Here is a 25,637-nt window from a genome sequence, read left to right on the forward strand (position 1 = left end):
AAATGGCCCAGGGGGTACATTAGCCTGGTTGTCCCCTGTTTGGTGTGTCCGCGTCCATACACACGGTTACATCACTACTATAAGAATCACGTGTCTCAGCTCTTCAGCCTTCCTCTCTTCACCCCTGATCTAATCCCTACAGACGATCGGCCGAAAAAAATGGATCTTCACCGACACATAACACGTGTAATTATGATATTGAGAAATCACCGACAATGACTAAGATCAGTCACGGAAACAATACTTCGATCAAAACCCCCGCCAAAACCTAGAAGATTTAGGTGTGACCGGCGTGAAGCCCTGGTGTGTGACAAACGGGGTCAAGGAAGCTGAGGCCTAGGGGGGCAAATTGTTAAACACTGTTACATAGCAGTGGTCTCCAAACTGTGGCCGTCCAGTTAGTGCAAAACTACAACTCCCAGCATGCCCGGACAGCCAGCGGCTGTCCGGGCATGCTGGGAGTTGTAGTTTTGCAACAGCTGGAGGGCCACAGTTTGGAGACCACTGATATATGGGAATAAAATACAGTCATACCTGAACTTTAAAAAGGACTTTACCCTGTTTTGAAAGAGGTACTAAATTTATGGCCTATGCTCAAAATGGGCAATCCTTGTAAGATCGGCAGGGCACCCTAACCAAGAGTCTGTGGCGCTAATTTAGAGGCTTACTTCCGATCGATCTTGCATTGATGTACTATTAGTAGCTGCAGCACAAGTGCTGCCCAAATTCACTGAAATAGGATAAAGCTGCAGTAACCTGCACCACCACTAATAGTACTGCAAAGAAAGGGCCAGCAGAAGCAAATAAAACACTGAAGTGGTGCCGCAGACCCTTCAAAAAGCTGTTTGGTATTCCTTACTCCTGGTACTTCTGACCAGCTGTCTGAAGGGGCAGCAGTGCCCCTTTAATGTTTCCCCTCCAATCTCCCTAGCATTGCAGAACTATTAGTAGTGGCATTGCAAGTTACTGCAAGCGAACAGGGCAACGCTGCAGTATTTTTGATCCACCAATACTAATATCACTGCGACGCAAGGACTAAGTGAGAATTAATAAAGTAAAAACACTGTAGTGCGCCACTACCTCTTAAAACTGCTGGTCAGAGTTACCAGGAGGTGGATCAGCGGCGATCCAAAATTGATAGGCTATCTATCCAGAGAATTTTCTTTTTTATTTTTTTTAAGGCCGGGTGACCTCTGTGGGTTAATCAAAATTAAAGATTAATATAAAAAAAAATATTATAAATAATAATTAATAAATAATAATTAATAATAATAAATAATAATTAATAAAAAATAATAATGATAATAAATATATTATATATAGTGTGTATTCAAATACATGTTTATTATTGTGTGTGTGTATGTATATATATATATATATATATATATATATATATATATGTGTGTATGTATGTGTGTATGTATGTATGTATATATACACATACATATATATATATATATACATATATATACATATATATACATACATACACACACACACATACATACATACATACATACATACATACATACATATATATATATATATACACACACATACACACACACACACAATAATAAACATTTATTTGAATACTCACTATATATATATATATATATATATATATATATATATATATATATATATATTCCCCCCCCCCCCCCCCTATATTAACACCACCTGGAAAAACGTGCCTCATTTGCTGTTAATGGTTTTCTGGTTGTGTTTTGTATTGCAGCTCAGCATCATTGATTTGAATTAGGATGAGCTGCAATACCAGGTACAGCCTAAGTAAAACAGTGGTGCTATTTATGGTGTGGAGGGGAGTGGGGGTATTAAAAATTGTCCCTTTTTCTCATTCTGCTCAGCCCCCATTAATTACGAGAATGTATGGTTACGGCGAGCAGCGATTTACTAGAACTGAACTAATTCCCTAATGATACACACAAGGAAAATGAGTTAAAAAAGTTAAAGTAACCCAATTGTATAATTTCTATAATTACACTGGAAGTAAAAAAAAAAAAAGAAGAAGAAAGCTGATAATTGTCATGTACTCACTGCAGAGCGGGTTTGCAGAATCCATTAACGCTGAAAGTATTTAAGAAAAATAAATAAAAAGGGGGAGATATCCTGTTGACAGCGTATTACTCCTTTAAATGTTATTTGAGCCTATTGGGTGATTTCTCGGCTGAAGTTCAGGATCCACGCCGGCTAAAAATAGGTTCCTTCTTAAAGAAGTAGTCCGGGTCTGCCAGACGTCTCTGTGAGTGCAGGAGGGTGAAGCCTGCAGCAGCGAGCAAAGGTTAGATGAGAATAATTGTAAAGTACTAAATGGAGAGGCGTGCCTGCTAAAAGAAACCTGACGGGCGCACGTCACGTGATGCCACTCTGCAAACAAGGCTTCCTCAACTTCAAATAGGTCTTAAAGGTACAAGACAACCTGACGAGAAGGTTGGGGGGCTGGAGATTAGAGGTCTAGATCAGTGTTAGTCAACCAAAGTGTCTACAGCTGTTGCAAAACTACAACTCCCAACATGCTCAGACAATGTTTCCCCAACCAGTATGCCTCCAGCTGTTTCAAAACCACAACTCCCAACATGCCCGAACAGTGTTTTTTCAACTAGTATGCCTCCAGCTGTTGCACAACTACAACTCCCAACATGCCCGGACAGAGTTTCCCCAACCAGTTTGCCTCCAGCTGTTGCAAAACTACAAGTCCCAACAAGCCCAGACAGCGTTTCCCCAACCAGTGTGTCTCCAGCTGTTGCAAAACTACAACTCCCAACATGCCCGAACAGCCGCAGGCTGTTCGGGCATGCTGGGAGTTGTAGTTCTGCAACAGCTGGAGGCATAGTGGTTGGGAGGATTAATTTAACATGCAATGACAAACAGTGATGGCTATAGTATAGTAAGAACCATGTGTTCTAGAGGTTTCATATCTGCTCCTGTGTTCCTATGCAAACACCCCCCCCCCCCCCTGACTTCCTGTTCTGATGTATGACAACAAAAAGGAAGCTAGGTGAATAAGAAAGAAGGCGGCTGCAGAAGAGGAAATGGGCTGCACGCTGCTGCCTCCATGTTCCCCCAAACTGCTGCAGAACTACAACTCCCATCATGCCACGACAGCAAACGTTTACCAACCAATGGTATCACGCCCCTTCCCGTAGGCTTGCATTGAGGGGCGGAGCGTGACGTCACACGGGGGCATGACATCACACGCCGCCGGCTCTGCGGTGGAGTGTAATCAGTCCCCGGAGCGAACACGCTCCGGGGACTGATTACAAAAGGGGTGCCGCGTGCATGATCACGGGCGTCCCCAGCTGCGGGACTCCCGCGATCAGGCATCTTATCCCCTATCCTTTGGATAGGAGATAAGATGCGTAAGCACCGGAGTACCCCTTTAAATTCCCAACACCTGTTCTCCTCGATACCACCATCATTCTTCAGAATGGGGTCTTCCAGGATTGCTGACTATAGTGACAGTGATGATACATGATTCGGGATGTCCCGATACAGATACTGGTATTGGTGCCGTTACCGGACATTTGCACAAGTACTTGTACTCCAGCAAATATCCCCAAAACTGCAGACAACTAATAAAAATAAATAAATAAAATCCCTCATACATTTTCTATGCTCCGGCATTGAGGCCTCTTTATCGTTCGCTCCATTATCCCAAGGGGTGGACCACCTGTAGTGCAATGGCATTACTTAAAGGGGTACTCCAGTGGAAAACTTTTTATTTTATTTAATTTTTTTTTTAAATCAACTGGTGCCAGAAAGTTAAACAGATTTGTAAATTACTTCTATTAGAAAATCTTAATCCTTCCAGTACTTTTTAGGGGATATATACTACAGAGGAAATACTTTTCTTTTGGATTTCTCTTCTGTCACGACCACAGTGCCCTATACTGACCTCTGCTGTCCATTTTAGGAACTGTCCAGAACAGCATATGTTTGCTATGGGGATTTTCTCTTGCTCTGGTCAGTTCCTAGAATAGACAGCAGAGGTCAGCATAGGGCACTGTGGTCGTGACAGAAGAGAAATCCAAAAAGAAAAGTATTTCCTCTAGTATACAGCCCCTAAAAAGTACTGGAAGGATTAAGATTTTCTAATAGAAGTAATTTACAAATCTGTTTAACTTTCTGGCACCAGTTGATTTAAAAAAAAAAGTTTTCCATGGGAGTACCCCTTTAATGATGCAGGTCCTGCCACACAATGAACACAGCAAAGGATGTAGAGGCCTCAGAGCGGGAGCGGAGGGAAGGGGAGTATGATTTTTATTGTTTTCTTTTGGATGGGACTTACTGGAGGAAATTAAATGGAGGCATCTACCTAATAGGAGTTTCCATACCTACTGGGGGCTTCTACCTGAAAGGGGAGAATTCACTACCTGCCGGGGGGGGGGGGGGGGGTTCTACCTGATAGCGAGTGCAACATTCACTTCAACTGGAACTAAGCTGCAATACCACACACAGATTGAGGACAAAAGGGTCGCTGTTTCTGGAAGAAAAAGGCAATGTTTTATTTTTCCTAATCTGGATTACCCCTTTAAAAGTCATGTAATACTTTCATGATGAGACTCCTATTTCTACAAACTGTGTGTGCGCGCATTTTTTTCCCCACTATAAAAGTCTATGGGAGAAAAAAAAAAAAAAAAAGTACCCCACGATTTCTTAGGGGTAAAAAAAAGTCACACCTAGGGCATTTTGTGATTTTTAAAAGCTGCAACCGAGCTTAAAGGAGTACTCCGGTGCACACTTTTATTTTGCAGCCCGGACGGGATAACATGAAAAAAGAAAACACATTTTATCTTACCTGCCAACGAGCCCCCGGAGCTCCGGTACAGGTGTTCGGTCCCCGGGCTGTATTCTTCTTACTTTCGGTTAGCCCGGCACGTCACGTCACACGGAGCTTCAGCCTATCACTGGCCGAGGCGGGACATCGCTGCGGCCAGTGATAGGCTGAAGCTCCGTGTGACGTGCCGGGCTAACAGGAAGTAAGAAGAATACAGCCCGGGGACCGAACACCTGTACCGGAGCTCCGGGGGCTCGTTGGCAGGTAAGATAAAGTGTGTTTTCTTTTATTTTGCAGCCCGGACGGAATAACATGAAAAAAGTGTGCACCGGAGTACTCCTTTAACATCGCAACTTAAGGATGGAAAATGGCAAAAAAGCCGTCACGCCCCCTCCCATAGACTTGCATTGAGAGGGCATGGCCGTGATGTCATGAGGGGCAAGGCCGACCCCACCAGCGTAAAAACAGCATTTGAATAATTTACTTCCGAACGCTGGCCAGTGGAGTACCCCTTTAACAAAAAGGACATGTGTGTTTTCAGATTTTACTCTGGTAAATCAAGAGACAGGGAGAAGAAGAAAAAAAAAAAAAAAGAGCTATAAAAGTCTGCTAGTACTAGCATGCAAGCATCTAAAGAATGGACCAAATGGCATTAAACCGTCACATTTACATTCTTACATACAGAGTGGAAAATTCCTCATCGCTCTCGTCTCCTCACAAGGGGTAAAAGAGCAGATCCTGTGTCCTCATGTCGCTCCTCCTGTCAGCGCAATACATTTATAATGCAATTTGGGGGGGAAAAAAGTGCCAGAAGGCAAACAAGCCTCAAAACATGGGATTGTGAACCCAGTACAGCTGTTCAAGATCAGAGTCCCCCCTCCCCATGAGTCACTTACTATAGAAGACGGGGGAGAAACAGATCACATGGCACAAAAAGACACCGTCAACAGGACACCCCCAAAACCGCAGCTAATAGACTGTGCTGGGAGTACCAGCCATTAAAAGTACCCCCCCCCCCCCCCTTTTACTGGTTACGTGATAAATGTGGCGCTAGTAGATGTTTTTTAAATGACTCTTCAGTTCATCACTTTGTATAGTTCCTTCTCTGTGACTATTTAACCCATTGCGTAAAAATGTGCTGCTTTTTACAAATGCTGTCCACAGCCAGTTTTGTAAGTCAGGTCTGTGCCGGTGTAAATTTGTGACAAACTGTACAAAAAGTCTCACATTTAAATTAATGACTGCCGCAAAAAGTTAACCAGACTAACTATACAGATCACAGCATCTGAGGGGTTAATGGCGGACATCCGCACGATCGCGGATGTCGGCCATTACCCGCGGGTCCCCGGCTGCTGATAGCAGCCGGAAACTGCCGTGAGCACCGCTCCGATGCTCGCTGTTATACACAGGATGTAAATGTACGTCCTGGTGCGGGAAGTACCGCCAAACCAGGACATACATTTACGTCCGTGGTCGTTAAGGGGTTAAGTGCCTTAAGACACTAAAAAGAAATGTAAGATCCTATGATCCAATTTCTATTTTCAATTTCTATATCCAAAACTTGACATTTTTCTTTCCAATATTACTGAATTAAAATACCTGGGGACAAAGCACCTCTTGTAGGACAAAGTTCCTCTTTCACAGGCAACACCAATTATTTTTTATTTTTTTTGTGAAAAGCTTTATTATGCAAAAGCATCTATTAATGCAAATGTGGTGTCCCGGTACCGGATTGCATCCGTTACCTTGTGGTGAGGTTCCCAAAGTCAGAGTCCCTAGGTACCGGTGGGGTCCTCATCAATAGTTAGTCCCTTGTCACCCCTTTAATAGTTAAAATTATTCAAATTAAATGTGTAAATATGTAAATAAAGTGTACTTACCTTGTTGTAGTGTCGCAGGACCTGAGGGTCACGTGATGCGTTCCAAAACTCTATGGTTTCTGGTTCAAGGACCTTTGGAGGAAGTCAGGTGATCGCCCACCATGCATTGTAACAGTGAGTGACAGCTGACACAGACCAATCCAAAACGGCCCTGCCCATATAAGGGAGCGGCGGCCATTAATCTTGTTCCTTCCTCGTGGGCTGCTGATGGAGGAGGATCTGCGCAGCGGTCATCAGCAGTGACTAAGCCCAAGCCTCGCGGCAACGGCCATCTTTACAAAACTGTGAGTTATCTTAATCCCTATTAACTCCGCAAGATCACCGGACCTAAATAGACCCCTAAATCCGGACAGATCCCTGCATCAATCCTAATTCTAATAGTCCTTGGATAAGTCAATGGTCCGCAGCATCTGTCAATCATTGCTGAGCTGTATAGAGACTGTATTGCTGTTCAAGTTCATCTCTATTGTGGACCTTCATTCATTTAAGCACGCACCGCATAGTTTCTGGGAAGGGTGGCGATAGGCCGAAGATTTACCTCAGCGTATTAACCCCGTCACCCTGGCATCACGAGTGACAGGGGTTAAATTAACCCCTCATATACCGAAGCAACACCCCAACTACACTACACCCCAAGGCAGTTACCACACAAAAAAAAGCAGGTCAGCAGCACCTACATGCACCAGCTCTTACCAGTCACTGGAAATCTCTTTCCCAATAGGCCAGTTTAGGGGCATTCCACACCATCTTGTATATATAACAAATGTGTTTTTCTAAAGACAGACAGCTTTTCCCTTTAATCTGCTGATAAATAGGTGTAAAGCTGGATGTGTAGCACACCGCGTCCTCCGGATCTCCCCCCATCTGCTAATACGCTGGCAGCACGCTCCAGGGACAGCTCGTCCAGTCTTTCAGACAGCTACTTAGGGCTATGTCCATGCTTAAAGGGCAACTTCATCTTTAAATACATGTTGTCCTACACAAGTGTAATAAGAGTACCTTTGTACATACACAAACATTGTACCATAAATCCTTGAAGAATATAAAGCCATAATACTTGAAGTATTTTTCTAATGTGGCGACAGAGAACAAACAAAGCTGCTGTGCATCTACACCTTACCTGGTTATCCAAGATCTGACAAACAGGAGCTAAACTGAGGTAGTCACATATGACTTTAGTAGTATGTCTAACAACCTAAAAATCTGTGCATGAGCTGGGATATTGAGAAACCATTTTTATGGTATGGATCCTCTACCATAGGGGATAAGATGCCTGATCGCAGGAGTCCCGCAGTTGGGGACGCCCTGATCATGCACGCGGCACCCCGATTGTAATCAGTCCCCAGAGCGTGTTCGCTCCGGGTCTGATTACGGTCGACCGCATGGTTGGCGGCATGTGACGTCACGCTCCACCCCTCAATGAAAGCCTACAGGAGGGGGCGTGATAGCTGCCACGCCCCCTCCCGTAGGCTTGCATTGAGGGGCGGAGCGTGACGTCACACGGGGGCGTGACATCACATGCCTTCGGCCCTGCGGTCGCCGGTAATCAGACCCGGAGCGAACACGCTCCGTGGACTGATTACAAACGGGGTGCCGCGTGCATGATCACGGGCGTCCCCAGCTGCGGGACTCCCGCTATCAGGCATCATATCCCCTATCCTTTGGATAGGGGATAAAATGCGTAAGCACCGGAGTACCCCTTTAAAGCGGTCAGCAGTTTTGATAGCTCAAAACTGCTGACAGATTCCCTTAAAAAAAAAAAAAAAAAAAATGTATATCAACTGGTGACAAAGTTCTATATAGATTTGTAAATTACTCCTATTAAAAAAAAAAATCGTAATCCTTCCAGTAATTATCAGCTGCTGTATGCTCCAAAGGAAGTTGTGTAGTTCTTTCCAGTCTGACCGCAGTGCTCTCTGCTGACATACCTGTCCATCTCAGGAAGTGTCCAAAGCATGAACAAAAACAAATCCCAACAACAAAGCTCTGAACAGTTCCTGACACTGACATAGGTGGCAGCAGAGAGCACTGCGGTCAGACTGAAAAGAACTACACAACTTCCCCTGGAGCATAAAGTAGCTGATAAGTACTGAAAGGCTTAAAATGGGTTGTTCACAGGATAGGGGATAAGTAGCTAATTTTTTGGAGCGGGGGTGTACGAACGCTGGAACCCTCCATGATCTCCGGAAAAGGACCCGGCTATCAGTGAGGAGCGCATGCGGCAGACTGTATTTGCTCCATTCATTTATATGGGAATGCCAGAGATACCAGAGTAGCCTGATCAGCTACTTATCCCCTAGTCACAGGATAGGGGATGTATTAGTTTTGGCTGGACAACCCCTTTAAGTTTATTTTTTAAATAGACGTAATTTACAAATCTGTATAAACTTTCTGGCACTGGTTGATTTGAAAAAAATATATAAAAATCCCCTTTAAAATACCTCTTTAAGTCAGTGTATCTCCATCTGTTGCAAAACTACAACACCCAGCATGCGCGGACAGCCTTCGGCTGTCCGCACATGCTGTGAGTTGTAGTTATGCAACAGCTGGAGACACACTGTTTGGAAAATACTGTTTTAAAACGACATACTGAGTGGCTTTACTCATTCAAAAATAAAAAACTTTCCTAGCTACTCAGAATCCAAGCATTGAGATGTAAAGAAACAATTACAAAAAGTGTCACCCAAAATAGCCAAATTAGAGCAGATCCCATCTTGACATTCCATATCTAGTGTAAAAATCTCTACTGTCATGATTCTTCGCTGCTTGAAATCTTATCCAGTAGTACGTGATAGTGTTACATTTGGCACCAGCGCACGACCAAGACGAAAGCCAATATTTTCAGACAAGTAGTATAGCCAGTGTTTTACTCTCCAGTTCAACAAGAAAACACATGGTCAAGCTAAAGCAGCCACACTAGACTATGACCTAAAAAAAATAAAAAATAAAATAATCATGGGCAGGGAGATACTGACCTACACACCACAGCCAGGGAGGGAATCTGCAAAAATAAAATAAGGCAAACCCCGACTCAGAAATCCTTTGCAAGCTGCAGCCAGAAAGGATTACCTCCGCAACGCCGAGCAGAGGCGAGCCATGCCAGACAAAGGTAAAGAATTTTGATGATGTGATAGGCATTTTTTGTTTTTTTTTGTTTTACATGTTAAAATACCCAAAAAAATAATAAAATAGTCACATGGTGAATTGAAAGGAAGTAAATGGTTTGTGAACACGTTATTGTACTAAAAATGGATTTATTAGAGATGGAGTTTACCAAGGTCATTTTTATGGTGGGGATATACCCTAAGAAGGGCTGGATTCTCAATATTAAAGGTTTATTAAAAACACATGGACAAGAATTCTTGGCTAATGTTCTAGTCTGAACAATGAGGGGGGCGGGGAGAATATATATATATATATATATATATATATATATATATATATATATATATATATATATATATATATATAAAGAGAGAGAGAGAGACAAAGAATGGCTACGGGGGAGTGGCTACCTCCATGTTGGCCTTGCACCCCACCCACCTCTATCAGGTGTGTATATAAGGTGGCTTGGATGTTCCAGATCCTGCCATGCTTACTGAACTGTTCACACAGAGGCATATTCACAGTGTAGGGTCCGTCCCAAGGAGGCCACCTTATCGCGGTGGGACGGTCCAAGCTATTTGACCGCCGGCGGAGACAAATTTGCAAGCTAAGTGCCTCACTATTTCATAGTTTCACATTTGCATCTATTACACCATAGCTGTATAGCTCTCCATGTTTTAACTGCATTTTCATGTTTCACCTATATCCTTGTGCTGGCAGTGTGCTGCTGCATTCTTCTGTTGCTATATATATATATATATATATATATATATATATATATATATATATATATATATTTGCGTGGCAATTGCCAAGGATTCCAAGATCCACGTGGGTGCTCAGCCCCAGGGCCAGACCCAGGCCCCAAGTAAACACCCAGTGAGGGTGTATTTATTCACACATCTGCAATACACGCGACATTTCGGCCCGTCAATAGACTTCTCAAGCTTTCTCAAGTGCTTGAGAAAGGCTCTATTGACGGGCCGAAACGTCACGTGTATTGCAGATGTGTGAATAAATACACCCTCACTGGGTTTTCATGAAACGTTGGAGTGCCGCTCTCTTCCATTTTTGATATATATATATATATATATATATATATATATATATATATATATATATATATATATATAGATATAGATAGATAGATAGATAGATAGATACACATACATACATACACATACAGTATCATACATATATATATATTATATATACACACATATATACATACACACACACACACACACACACATACAGTATCTTGTAATGCCTTTTTTATTGGACATTTTGTAGAGACAAGCTTTCGGGATTCTTCCCTTTATCAAGTCCAAAGCAAATTTGGGGTTAGGGCTGCACGATATGGGGAAAACGTGTGATTGCGATGTTGTGCCTAAATATTGCGATATCGATATGTGATATACTATCGATATACTACTGAGGTTTGACTTACAAGTATATCTGCAGTTTAGGGATCGACTGTTCCCCTTTATTGCTCTCACAGTTATCAAGTTTCAAAAGTTAAATTGAATTTGTGATGAAAAGTTTACAGTTTAGCCCAAAGTTTGCTGCCAATAGCAGAAGTCTGTCCAATGCTGGCCTTCAATCCTGATCGCATAGTGCTCCTCCAAACCACTGGCAAATGCGGTTTCCTGCAGTTACTTTTGTCTTGTTCCAGCCCACAAAAAAAAAAAGAAAAACTTAAATTATATTATAAGTTATTTTAAAAACAATATATACACAGATACTTCATCGGTTAACATCTAAACCAAGAGATCTAGGCTTGGCTTGTCAACATGAAGCTCTAGGTTACTCATTTGTGCTGACACTTTTGCATCTGACCATTTATTCTGATGAATATCGTATATTTCGCCCTATAGGACGCACCGGCGTATAAGACGCACCCAATTTAAAAGGTGCAAAATCTAAAAAAATTAAGATTTTGAACCCAATAGTGGTCTTCAACCTGCGGACCTCCAGATGTTGCAAAACTACAACTTCCAGCATGCCCGGACAGCCGTTGGCTGTCCGGGTATGCTGGGAGTTGTAGTTTTGCAAAATCTGGAGGTCCGCAGATTGAAGACCACTGCAGGAGGAGGTAATACTCACGTGTCCCCGCCGCTCCGGACCCGTCACCGCTGCCCTGGATGTCGCTCCATCGCTGTCTCCGTCGCTCCGGAACGTCTCTGCTGCCGGCCGGGTATCCTCGCTCTCAGTCGCCGCCATCACGGCGTTACGCACGCAACGACGTGATGACGAGGAAGGAGAGCGCCGGCCATACAGGGGATCCCTGAACGGAGAAGACACAGAGGAGGCAGGTAAGGTCCCTCCCGGTGTCCTGTAAGCACTAACCCGGCTATTCAGTCAGGCTGTTCGGGACCGCCACGGTGAAATCGCGGCGGTCCCGAACAGTCCGACTGAACAGCCGGGTTAGTGTCACTTTCCCTTCAGACGCGGCGGTCAGCTTTGATCACCGCGTCTGAAGGGTTAATACAGAGCATTCCCGCGATCGGTGATGTCCTGTATTAGCCGCGGGTCCCGGCCGTTGATGGCCGCAGGGACCGCCGCGATAGGGGCATATTCGCCGTATAAGACGCACCGACTTTTTCCCCCCAGTTTTGGGGAAGAAAAAGTGCGTCTTATACGGCGAAAAATACGGTAGTTACCAAATTGGAAGCAACCGCAAGTCAGTCGTCGCCCACTTCAGATGAATACCGCTACTACAAAAATATGATGGCTCCTACCAAGACATTCCTCAGATGGTTAACACTTTTTCTAGGGACTCACAATTTCCTCAGTAAAAATTTTAACCGTAGAATAACACCACCATAGGAAATACAAAAAGGTCCTGGTGAACAAGGCTCACAGCTGAAGAACATGTTTTGGTCACATCGGGTGAGTAAAGATTGTAAAAGATGGGACTGTAACAACAAAAAGGAGCCTCTTTAAAAATGTGGTGTCTTCTCTTGCATACTGTTTAGTTTAAAGGGAATGTGACCTATTGTTTAAATCAGGTTTTTATGTTAAATATATTTTTTAAAAAATTTTAAATATAATTTTCTATTTTGAAATGTATATATTTTATAATAATCTTGTAATATATGCATATATCCCGCTGCTGAAGAAAAAAACGAGGATGGTTTTGAAACGCATGCAGCGATTCTAAATATGCGATATTGAGCCTAGTAATATATAGCACTTGCTTAAAGGGGTATTCCATGAAAAAACTTATATATATCAGCTGGCTCCAGAAAGTTAAACAGATTTGTAAATTACTTCTATTATAAAATCTTAATCCTTTCAATAATTATCAACTGCTGAAGTTGAGTTGTTGTTTTCTGTCTGGCAACAGTGTGCAGTTCCCGAGACAAGCAGAGATGTCAGCAGAGAGCAGAGTAGAAGAGGTTTGCTATGGGGATTTGCTTCTAAACTGGGCGGTTCCCGAGACACGTGTCATCAGAGAGCACTTAGAAAAAAAACAGCTCAACTTCAGCAGCTCATAAGTACTGAAAGGATTAAGATTTAATAGAAGTTATTTACAAATCTGTTTAACTTTCTGGAGCCAGTTGATATATAAAAAAAAGTTTTTTCCTGGATAACCCCTTTAATACTAACAGTGATCATCTGGCAGAGCCAAGACAACTATCTATTTTAGTGTGGTATCTCCCGAGCGCGCGACCTGTGCACGAGGAACGCCGCCGGGTTACCCACACACATTCGGGACTTTGCATACCGCATACAGCCGCTGCATCAATCTTAAAATAGAAAGCCGGCCGGGCCATCAATAACACGGACTTTGAGTTTGCCGACTGCCACCGTTCCCAGCTGGTCAGGTTAAGGGACTCCGCTTGACAGCGCTGTCGTCCCTACAAACGGTGCCCACCACTAAGCGCTGCTGCGATCCTAGGAGTTGGCCGAGACTCCAGCAGCGCGATCCCTGACTGAGGATTTCAGGCAAGAAACCCGGGGAAACATCCTACACAGCCGGCATACAGGACTACATAAAAGGGCGATCCGTGGTACCCTGGGAGCGGTGAGCATTTCATGGAGCATACAGTGGTCCCTCAAGTTACAATATTAATCGGTTCCAGGACGACCATTGTATGTTGAGACAATAACTCTATGGAAACCTGGTAATTGGTTCTGAAGCCCCAAAATGTCATCCAAAAATAGGAAAAAAAAGTGAGGATTAAAGAAAAATAAGTAGATAACTAATACAGATAAAGCAAATCCTTACATATAAAAGTAAGAAAGATCTGCTGGAAGCTGTAAATCACTATCTATGTCAGCATTTCCCAACCAGGGTGTCTCCAGCTATTGCAAAACTACAACTCCCCGCATGCCCGGACAGCCAAAGGCTGTCCGGGCATGCTGGGAGTTGTAGTTTTGCAACAGCTGGAGGCACCCTGGTTGGGAAACACTGGTCTATGTAGAGGGCAGGAACTTCTTCAGGGTACTGTACAGTACACGCAATGTCCTAAAAATGTAAAATGGAGCCGTCCTCACCTGGTGTCCAAAGGAGCAGCTAACCTGGCACAGGTAAAGAGTACAGAACATGTAATACCTCCCTGTACTGTAGGGGGCGCTACCAGACACCAGTCAGTGCATGCACATACAGGGGTTTTACCAATGAATGCCCATTCCGATTGGTCGGTTCTTTCAGCCATTGACACGTTTCACAGATCTGGACTGTCCGTACATTGCATGTTGAGTCTGGTTTCAACTTACATACAATGGTCCAGAATAGACCATTGTATGTTGAAACTATTGTATGTTGAGGCCATTGTAAGTTGAGGGATCACTGTATTTGCAAACTGGCTAATTTAATATGACTTTTTAATGTGTGATATGCACAGAGATTCTCAAGGAGTGATCTTGACTGTCAATTGAACTTGTTACTGTCTATTGAGTTTGCTACTCTGCATCTGTTTGATTGATACATCACTGTCTGGAAGGATACATTGTATAACTACATCAATTGATGAATGAATTAACTGTGTAGCTGCTGCTGCTACATTGTATCTGCCTTAAATTGAAGATCATTGTGAGCAGGAAAGATTGAATGAACATTTCCATTGAGACTGTTGCTCTACATAATTATATTGATCATTAGACTGCTATATTGTTATATATACAGTTGTTATATTTATTGTTTTTTATTATATTTATTTTGTATCATTTAATATTATTTAGGGGGGCACACGGGCCCTGTACATTCCCTATTTAATTTATTATCATTGCATATTAATAAATAATTATTATTTTAAACCAAATATCTTTGACCTTGAGCCCCATTTTTCTTTTAACAATCCTGTAATCTTGCCGTTCCCATTCTGGCCACAAGGGCTGAAACGAAGCTGGAATGTGAACATGACAATAGTATAGAGAGATAACACTGGATCCACCACCATTCAAAGTATAGATCAGCATCCCCCCATGCCTTTACAATAACCTCTATAATTATATTATATTTATATATATATATATATATATATATATATATATATTTATATATATATATATATATATATATATATATTATATATATATGTATGTCAAAGAATTCTCAGTGCTGTCTGCAATTTGTCTTGTTTGAATGGGACAAGTCCTGTCTATGGCGGTCAAAGGTCCATGGGTCCTGCAGTAAAGCATCTCTCTAAATGCTGTAAGCCATTAGAATATACAAAAAATAAATAAAAAATGAAAATAAAAACAGATTTAAAAAATAAGTAAATTAGGGGGAAAAAAACTATTCCCTTTTAAGAAAATATTTTTGGACGCTGTAATGCCTTTTCATGTGCGGTCTGATAAAATACTGGGAACTCCGGTGGAAAAACAAAAATAAAGTTTTCAAATCAACTGGTGCCAGAAAATTATACAGATCTGTAAATTACTTTTATTAAAAATCTTAATCCTTCCAGTATTTACCAGCTGCTGTATGCTCCACAGGAAGTTGTGTAATTCTTTCCAGTCTGACCACAGTGCTCTATGCTGACACCTCTGTCCCTGTAAGGAACTGTCCGGAGCAGAAACAAATCCCCATAGCAAAACTCTCCTGCTCAGTGTCAGGAACTGTCCGGACAGAGGTGGCAGAAGAGAGCACTGTGGTCAGACTGGAAAGAACTACACAGCTTCCTCTGTAGTATACAGCAGCTGATAAGTACTGGAAGGATTAAGATTTTTATACAGAAGTAATTTACAAATCTTTCAAACTTTTAGCACCAATTCATTCAAAGTATTTTTTCCCTCCGGAGTACCCCTTTAAAAGGGCCTATCCTGCCTGTAAAAACTTGATGGAAGATCCTGCACTCCCACTGATGAGTTGTTGGAAGGGGCCACAGCGCTTGTGCGAGAGATGCACCTTCTTCAATGTTTAACTCCGCTTCAGGCTGGTTGCTACTTGTTAATGGAAGCAGCAATGCAAAGTGATGCGGCACTGTCCTATTCATGCGGGCATGCGTGGAGTTGTAGTTTAGCAACAGCTGGAGGCACCCTGGTGTGGAAACACTGCTGTAGTATCTTTGTCCCATTTATTTGAACAGGGCAGCGCTGCAGTATCTTGCATGGTCCCTATAATTTGAAGGGGACAACGCTGTAGTATTTTGCCCCTGTTACAAATAGAGCAGTGGTAAGCATTGCCTAAATTTACCTGTGCACCCCTACTGTTACCTACCATATCTATAGTCAATAAAGTGAGAAGCAGCGAAGACTGGTGAGTGCCGCAAGTTTTCTTCTTTTTGGATTATTAAAGAGGTACTCCGGCCCCAAGACATCTTATCCCCTATCCAAAGGATAGGGGGTAAGATGCCTGATCACGGGGGTCCTGCCGCTGGGGACCCCCGCAATCTCGAATGCAGCACCCACCTGTTGGATCTGCACACAGCGCTGCAGCCTCAGATTCTGCCGGGTCACGACTATGGGGCCGGAGTATCGTGACGCCCGCGTGAGATGTTATTCCCCCTACCATAGACTTGCATTGCAGTCTATGGAAGGGGGCATGACATCTCGCGGGGGCGGAGTCGTGATGTCACAATACTCCGGCCCCGTAGTCGTGTCCCGGCAGACTGAGGCTGCAGCGCTGCGTGCGGATCCCACAGGTGGGTGCTGCATTCGAGATTCCGGGGGTCCCCAGCGGCGGGACCCCCGCAATCAGACATCTTACCCCCTATCCAAAGGATAAGATGTCTTACGGACGGAGTACCCCTTTAAAGACTGTAGCATCCACATAAGAGCCCCGATCCCTTCCAACCGAGTAAGAGGGTGTTCGCCATATGAGATCACACTGTAAAATATCTGTCTAAAATATCTTTACATTTCTGTGTTTTTACAACACATAACAAGGCTCCCGCATACAAAAGAACAAAGTTTTTCAATTCTTCTTTGAAAAGCATTACTTTCCCTAGAAGCTCATGTCCAAAAATACCTGAAAAACTGGTCTTCACATACAAGAAGCAGACTTTCACTGCTTTCACAGCAGATTAAAACAAGACACCATGAAATGCATAAGAAAACAATTGAAGAAAAAAAAAAATTACCAAGGCAAAAATCACACCAAAAATAAAATAAAAAATCAGACCCTCCCCGAAAGGGAATGCTGTAGAATGTGAAATTTGGGGGAGGACCCTGAAAAAGTATAAATGAAAAAAAAAATTAATTTCAATTTCCTTCATAAAATGTTTATCAGAAAGTGCTGCTAAAATCTATGGTGGTGTTTTCCAACCAAGGTGCCTCCAGCTGTTGCAAAACTACAACTTCCAGCATGCCAGAACAGCCAAAGGCTGCCCAGGCATGCTGGGAGTTGTAGTTTTGCAACAGCTGGAGGTACCCTGGTTGGGAAACACTGATCTATGGGATTCTTGATTTAGTTTTCATAGACCTACACAGCTCTTCTGTTATTCCTCCTGGAAAAAGATAAATAAACTGACAACTACTGTGTGTTGTCCCATACAAGCATATGAAACGACAAGACTGAATAAAAGCGAATGGTAACGATGTTAACAACTACTACAGCTATACATTTGTAACAGAGCAATGGCACAATGCAAAGTTTTGAGAAAAGATGCCTTATAATGGGGAAATCCGTGGCCCTTCTTATTGCACCATGGATTATTTTTTTTATTAATTTATTTCTTAAAAAGCTACAGGGGCTGTAAAGTTAGTGTAGTTCATAATATATTGTCTGTATCTGTGTTTGATGGCTGGTCTCGCAAGTCTTATGTGATCTTTTGCCCTAATGTTCATTTTTAGCAGCATACAAAATCAGTGTTTTGGCTTTTCCCAGGTTGCAGTGCAGCCCGAAACATTACATTACTAGTCAGGTGTTCAAAGGGAGCCTGTCTGTGCTTCAATGGAGCGACCTCTGGATGTAGAGGGACATAATTCTCCACAGGGAATTGTAGTTTTAAGCACCTCATGCATGGAAGGGAGCATAGGTGTGCTGTGATTTATGGGAGGGAGAAAAGTGAACTCACACTTACAAACAAGGAATCCTGAGACTTGTAGTTGGAGAGAACTCTAACAGGAAATAGCCATTTCACATAAAGAAAGCAGCAGTGTTATAGTGGAGTCACAACAATGATTCTTCCAAAAGTATGTCCATTATTGTCTGGCGGGTAAGTACTAAAGTCACCTTATAATAGATAACCCCTTTAAGAGAGGCCGTCCCCTTGCTTTGTCTGAAGTTTGCAAAAAATAAATAAATTGAAAAAAAAAAAAAAAAAGTGTTTTTAATACATTTGCTAAGAACTGTGCAGCCAGTTTTATGTGAATGAATAGATAAGAGTAAAACATTTGGCTCGGCTCACAATAACTATACACACTTGGGTATATTGTTAAGTGTCTTGATCCAATTTACGGCTATAGAAAGCGTATTAAAAGGATTAAAATGGACCAAAGAAGTCCTCGACTTCAAAGCAGAGATATAACTCGGCGCCATTATGAATTATGCATTTTATACACTAAGTGGTTTTCATCTTTGCCATAAAGAAGACTATAAACAAAAAAAATAAAAATAAAAAAATAAAGATGTTCTCATAATGTGCATTCATTCAATCTGAGCAAAAACAGATACACCTTTAATGACTATGGTAATGCCTTGTGCAGGTCCATGGGGGTGGGACATGACATCAGGATAGTCTCATTGGTGCCCCATGAATCCTTATGTCTGCAACAGCCCCCTCTGGGCCTGCAAAAGGTATAACGCTATCACAGTGTTCCTTTACCAACTATGCAGTTGGTATATACTGTCAACTGTATTGCTAGACATGGTATGAATGTAGGCTCCATACTCCATAATGTTGCTAGTACTTGCCTAATATTGCGTACTAGGAAGAAACACTGTTACAATATATTTTTAGCAGTGTTTCCCAACCGATGTGCTGCTATCTGTTGCAAAACTACAACTTCCAGCATGCCCGGACAGCCAACGGCTGTCCGGGCATGCTGGGGGTTGTAGTTTTGCAACAGCTGGAGGCCCACCTGCAACAGCTGGAGGCCCACCTGCAACAGCTGGAGGCCCACCTGCAACAGCTGGAGGCCCACCTGCAACAGCTGGAGGCCCACCTGCAACAGCTGGAGGCCCACCTGCAACAGCTGGAGGCCCACCTGCAACAGCTGGAGGCCCACCTGCAACAGCTGGAGGCCCACCTGCAACAGCTGGAGGCCCACCTGTTAGGTGTTCTTTCATGATCAGCAGTTACTCTTGTTTTTTGTGCTGTGCCTCATCATCCAATCACTGCAGGCTGCTCTGTAACCCCATCCTCTCTGTTTTCATGCTTCAGTCTAATAGGACTGGAGTGAGCACAGAGGAGTGCTAGCCCCGCCCCTTACTAACTGGGCTTTGTCTCAGCCTGTGATTCAGCAGGGACAAAGATGATGCTGCAGCTGGACATGATTATGTTCTGGATGGTATGGGGACCCCTAGTGGTCTTAATATAAGCATTATTATTCATGGCTTATAAAGTAAGTACTGTATAATTTAAAAAAAAATAAAAATAAATTTAAAAAAAATTTATATATATATATATATATTTTTTTTTTTAATTCATTCTATATTTCGTACTGGCCAACAGTATGACATAGGTATGCAGCACAGTATACATTGCCAGCAAAAGCAATAAGTGATGCCACATGAGAAGACTTCAGTATGCTGTACTTATGCGGACAATGGTTTTGTTCAGTAGTTTCCCTTTCTTTTTGTTTCATATAAAAAAAAATAAAAAATAAAAAAAATCTTCAGCTTTATTCTCCAGAAAATCTGAAGTTCTTCAGTAAACAAATTAAGTTCAAACCACATCTGCTTTCCTTCACCGACTTAAAAAGGCAGGAACATGAACCATGTGTGTGCGAGAGGCTCCGTGCCCCTACACCGAGATGTCCACAATTATCCTGCCCCGGGGATGGGGGGGCCGCAGCCTTCCAAGGTAAAGATGGGAGAATATTCTATCAGGCCTTGTCTTAATAGAGGAGGCTCAAGCCCTGCAAAATCAGAACAATCCAATACTGCGGATTTCATCCCCTGAGAGAAGCTAGACGTGCTATTCCCAGGGCTTCACATGCTTCACCGGGAATGTCACACCGACGTTAAACCCTTGCACTTTCCAAAGTGTCAAAATGGAACGTGAAAGTATCCTTCAAGGCGGCACGAGGACTGTTATGACATTTTATAGGACAATATTAAAAAAAAGTCATCACCAGTGGAGTCTATCGCAGGACGTTTAGTTGGAAAGGACTACAGTGAATATGTAAACATTGGAAAACTGTCACCCTGATCACCCACACTAAACCCAATACAATGGTTACAGTGTAGGTGACCAGGAGTCCAAAGAGGGGTCACTTACCAAATTTGGTCCAGTGGCTCCTTTGATATTGCCCGGAGAAGTTCCCTTGCTCAATTCAGCTAATTGAGCGCAGGAGGCGGGGCCCCATCGGCAGACCGCCCCCTGCTACTTTCTCTCCTCTCTACTGCCAGCCCCTCTATTAGCATATTCATATTATGCTTCATGTCCTAGTGAAGCGAGACGCACATCAAGCAAGCGCTGGGCTCCGAGGCAGGAGCGCATGCGCCATTTGTTTACTGACGGTTAGGTTGGGGCATATAAACTTTACAGACAGAACTTACTTACGTGTTTTGCAACAGTAGCAAAGCGCTCTGGCAAGAAGAGCTCTTATGTCGTCATTAGGACGTGAGAGCAGTCAGTAAAACGGTGCATGCGTTCCGGCCTCGGAGCGCAGCGCTCACGTGACGTGCAACTCAAGTCACTAGTACATGGAGTAGAATAATATGAATTTGTTAATAGACAGGCCAGCAGTATAGGAGAGAAAAAAAAGAAGCAAAGGGCAACCAGATGGTGGGACCCCTCCTTCTGCACGCAATTAGCTGAATTGAGAAAGGGAACTTCTCCAGGCAATATCAAAGGAGCCACTGGACCAAATTTGGTAAGTGACCCCCCTCTTTGGACTCCTGGTCATCCACACGATAACCCTGTGTATTGGGTTTAGTGTGGGTGATCAGGGTGACCTTTTTCCTTTATAAAACGGTTCATGATTAGAACAAAAAGGTCTGACATTTCCCCATAATTAATAAAAAATAATTCCTATATCAGTTGGGTGGATCTATCTTGTTATTTTTGTATGTATGACTATTTTTCAAAAAGAGACTATAAAAAGGTGTATCCCGGGATTATTATAATTTTTTTATTTGACTATGCTACAGGGGCTGTAAAGTTTGTGTAGTTCATAACAGTGTCTGTACCTGTGTGGCTCATCTCACAATTCTTTATGTGATCTTTGCCCCAGATGTTCACTTTTATCAGCATACAAAATGACTTGTCTCAGGCCTTTCCCAGGTTGCAGTGAGACTTGAGACATCACATCACTAATCAGGTGTTCAAAGGGAGCCTGTCTGTGCCTTCAATGGGTAGAGTGACCGCTGGGTGGGAGATAGATCATTCTCTAAAGGGCTGCAGGGAATTGTAGTTTCAAGCACAGCATGGAAGGGAGCCTAGCGGTGCTGCAATGGGTGGGGTGGCTGATGTGTAGGAGGGAGATAAGTCCCCTCCCACCTAGAAACAAGGGATTCTGAGGATTGTAGTCAGAGTAAGCCATTGCTTCTTATAAAGGCTTAAAAGGGTACTCCGCTGGAAATTTATTTATTTTTTTAAATCAACTAGTGCCAGAAAGTTATACAGATTTGTATATTACTTCTACTAAACATTTTTATCCTTCCAGTACTTAGCTGCTGTATGCTCCATAGTAAGTTCTTTCCTTTTTGAATTTATTTTCTGTCTGACCACAGTGCTCTCTGCTACCACCTCTGTCCATGTCAGGAACTGTCCAGAGTAGGAGCAAATCCCCATAGAAAACATCTCCTGCTCTGGACAGTTCCTGACTTGGCCAGAGGTGTCAGCAGAGAGCACTGTGGTCAGACAGAAAATTAATTTAAAAAGAAAAGAACTTCCCCTGGAGCATACAGCAGCTAATAAGTACTGGAAGGATTAAGATTTTTATATAGAAGTAATTGACAAAAAATTTTTAACTTTCTAGCACCAGTAGATTTAAAAAAAATAAATAAAAAAAAGAAAAAAAAGAAATTTGAGTACCCCTTCAAGAATAGTATGACACTTTTACAGCATGTGATCTGCATTTATGGACCAAGCTTAGTAAATGGGTTTTCTGGGACTTTCTGGACGCTGCAATTCTTCCGAGCAATACATCATCAAGAAAATAAATGCAGAAAACACCTTTAAAGTTTATAATACCTTTATATGAAAAGGGCAGAGCTTACAATATACAAAGAGAAAAAATAAAGTGACAAAAAACTAAAAGAATTACAATAAAAAAAAGGGTTAAACAACAAAAAGACCTAAAAACTTAGAATTCTTTAAAATATCTTCCATGTTTGCTTGTGGTTAGGAATAGAGATGAGCAAAGTTAGTGATTCAATTCGTCACAAACTTCTCGGCTTGGCAGTTGCTGACTTTATCCTGCATCAATTAGTTCAGCTTTCCGGTGCTCCGGTGGGCTGGAAAAGGTGGATACAGTCCTAGGAAAGAGTCTCCAGCCCACCGGAGGACCTGAAAGCTGAACTCATTTATGCAGGATAATGTCAGCAACTGCCAAGCCGAGAAGTTTGTGACGAATTGAATCACTGTAACTTCACTCATCCCATGTTAGGAAGAATATAATATACAGACTTTAATCTAAACACCTGCAAGATTAACTAATAGTTTTTTTTAATTATTATTCTTACATTATTTTTTATATATTATCTATTTCTCTAGATTAATTTATTTCATTATTTCTATTTATTTACTATTATCTTATTTTTGTTTTATTTTTATATTTTATTGTTAGTTTTTATCAATATTGTTGATCATTTTTATTTAATATAATTATTATATTTATTAATAATAATATTTATAATAAATATAATTAATAATATCATCATTACCATTATTATAATTTCCTTAGTCCTCGGATCGTGTTTCCAGAGACAGCTCACTAAGGTATGTGGGAATAAGTGATAAGGGGGAGGGGAGGAACCATGAAAACTATACGGGATATTGTCCTTTTAGGACTCCTGACTTTGGATGAGGAGACGGCCATTTTCCCCATTTTCTGAAGTTGTAACAGACCAATCCTAAGTGCTAAAGTCACACGTCACCTCCCCTAATTTCTTGTCACCATCCTAAGCCATGGTCCACAACTACAATTCAAATAATTTTAGCAAATGCCCAGTGTTTACCATATTTACTGATGTATTTACTAAGATATACAGACATGTTCGCTCTCATTACATATATAACTGTGCTATAAGGAGCTATTACTGCTCATACTGGATTACAATTGTATCCACAGTACTGTACTTTTTCAAGCCGGATTCTACTTTATTTCTACCCGTCTGTTTGCTTTGGCCCTGGGGCTAAGGACATTGCATTCCCATTGACTGCTCGGTAATATTGCAGCGGCCCGAGCTGTGACATCCATCAGTGAGAGAGTGCAGGAAGTCTCAGCTAAAGCATTTTGGATGCTGAAAAGTAAACAGGCTCTAGTGCTTAAAAGCCTCCATGCTCCATAATAGCGGGCCGCATTACAAGTGGACTATTTATAACAAACACACAAGGATTATAATTATTTCTTCATTTAATACAGTTCTAAAGCTTCATCCCGAGAGGTCTCAGACCACTGCATGAAAGAGTAAGGCTGCACACACACCATGATTGAGGCCTACGGCTGCCGGATTCAGCTAGGGCAGGGGAAAACCAGGCTCTCACGTAACCCAGCTGGACCTGCACTGAAATCCATTCACTTTTATGAGCCGACTGAAGTCGAACAGAGACACCAGTTGGCAAATTTTTGCCCCATATCCGGTTTTGTGACCGGACCTAAAACCATAGTACAGGGTGGGCCATTTATATAGATACACCTTAATAAAATGGGAATGGTTGGTGATATTAACTTCCTGTATTTGGCACATTAGTATATGTGAGGGGGGAAACTTTTCAAGATGGGTGGTGACAATGGCGGCCATTTTGAAGTCGGAACTTTGTTTTAACGTAACTTTATTCTTTCATTAGTTATTTACAAGTTTCTGACCACTTATAAAATGTGTTCAATGTGCTGCCCATTGTGTTGGATTGTCAATGCAACCCTCTTCTCCCACTCTTCGCACACTGATAGCAACACCGCAGGAGAAATGCTAGCACAGGCTTACAGTATCTGTATACACTGCTATATACTACTATAAACACCGCAGGAGAAATGCTAGCACAGGCTTCCAGTATCCATATACACTGCTATATACTACTATATACACCGCAGGAGAAATGCTAGCACAGGCTTCCAGTATCCGTATACACTGCTATATACTACTATATACACTGCAGGAGAAATGCTAGCACAGGCTTCCAGTATCTGTATACACTGCTATATACTACTATATACACCGCAGGAGAAATGCTAGCACAGGCTTCCAGTATCCATATACACTGCTATATACTACTATATACACCGCAGGAGAAATGCTAGCACAGGCTTCCAGTATCCGTATACACTGCTATATACTACTATATACACCGCAGGAGAAATGCTAGCACAGGCTTCCAGTATCCGTATACACTGCTATATACTACTATATACACCGCAGGAGAAATGCTAGCACAGGCTTCCAGTATCTGTATACACTGCTATATACACCGCAGGAGAAATGCTAGCACAGGCTTCCAGTATCCATATACACTGCTATATACTACTATATACACCGCAGGAGAAATGCTAGCACAGGCTTCCAGTATCCGTATACACTGCTATATACTACTATATACACCGCAGGAGAAATGCTAGCACAGGCTTCCAGTATCCGTATACACTGCTATATACTACTATATACACCGCAGGAGAAATGCTAGCACAGGCTTCCAGTATCCGTATACACTGCTATATACTACTATATACACCGCAGGAGAAATGCTAGCACAGGCTTCCAGTATCCGTATACACTGCTATATACTACTATATACACCGCAGGAGAAATGCTAGCACAGGCTTCCAGTATCCGTAGTTTCAGGTGCTGCACATCTCGTATCTTCACAGCATAGACAATTGCCTTCAGATGACCCCAAAGATAAAAGTCTAAGGGGGTCAGATCGGGAGACCATGGGGGCCATTTAACTGGCCAACAACGACCAATCCACTTTCCAGGAAACTGTTCATCTAGGAATGCTCGGACCTGACACCCATAATGTGGTGGTCACCATCTTGCTGGAAAAACTCAGGGAACGTGCCAGCTTCAGTGCATAAAGGAGGAAACACATCAAGTGGATTGGTCATCGTGGGCCAGTTGAATGGCCCCCAAGGTC

The 25,637-nt window shown here is 42.3% G+C and overlaps 1 protein-coding gene across 5 annotated transcripts in view; it reads right to left on the bottom strand.

Annotated features, from left to right (window-relative positions):
* EML4 (EMAP like 4) overlaps positions 1-25,637 on the bottom strand; it is a 227,630-nt gene that overhangs the window by 153,448 nt on the left and 48,545 nt on the right. The window contains exon 1 of one of the 5 annotated variants that reach the window (XM_056568166.1): positions 2,059-2,214. The exons of the other annotated variants lie outside the window; for them this stretch is intronic. Within the exon in view, the coding sequence (XP_056424141.1) occupies positions 2,059-2,083 (25 nt within the window). The 5' untranslated portion in view covers positions 2,084-2,214. Of the gene's footprint in view, positions 1-2,058; positions 2,215-25,637 lie in introns of those variants that run through there. 5 annotated transcript variants of the gene reach the window in all.

This window comes from Hyla sarda, chromosome 3 (assembly GCF_029499605.1).
Source record: "Hyla sarda isolate aHylSar1 chromosome 3, aHylSar1.hap1, whole genome shotgun sequence".
NCBI classification, from domain to species: Eukaryota; Metazoa; Chordata; class Amphibia; order Anura; family Hylidae; genus Hyla; species Hyla sarda.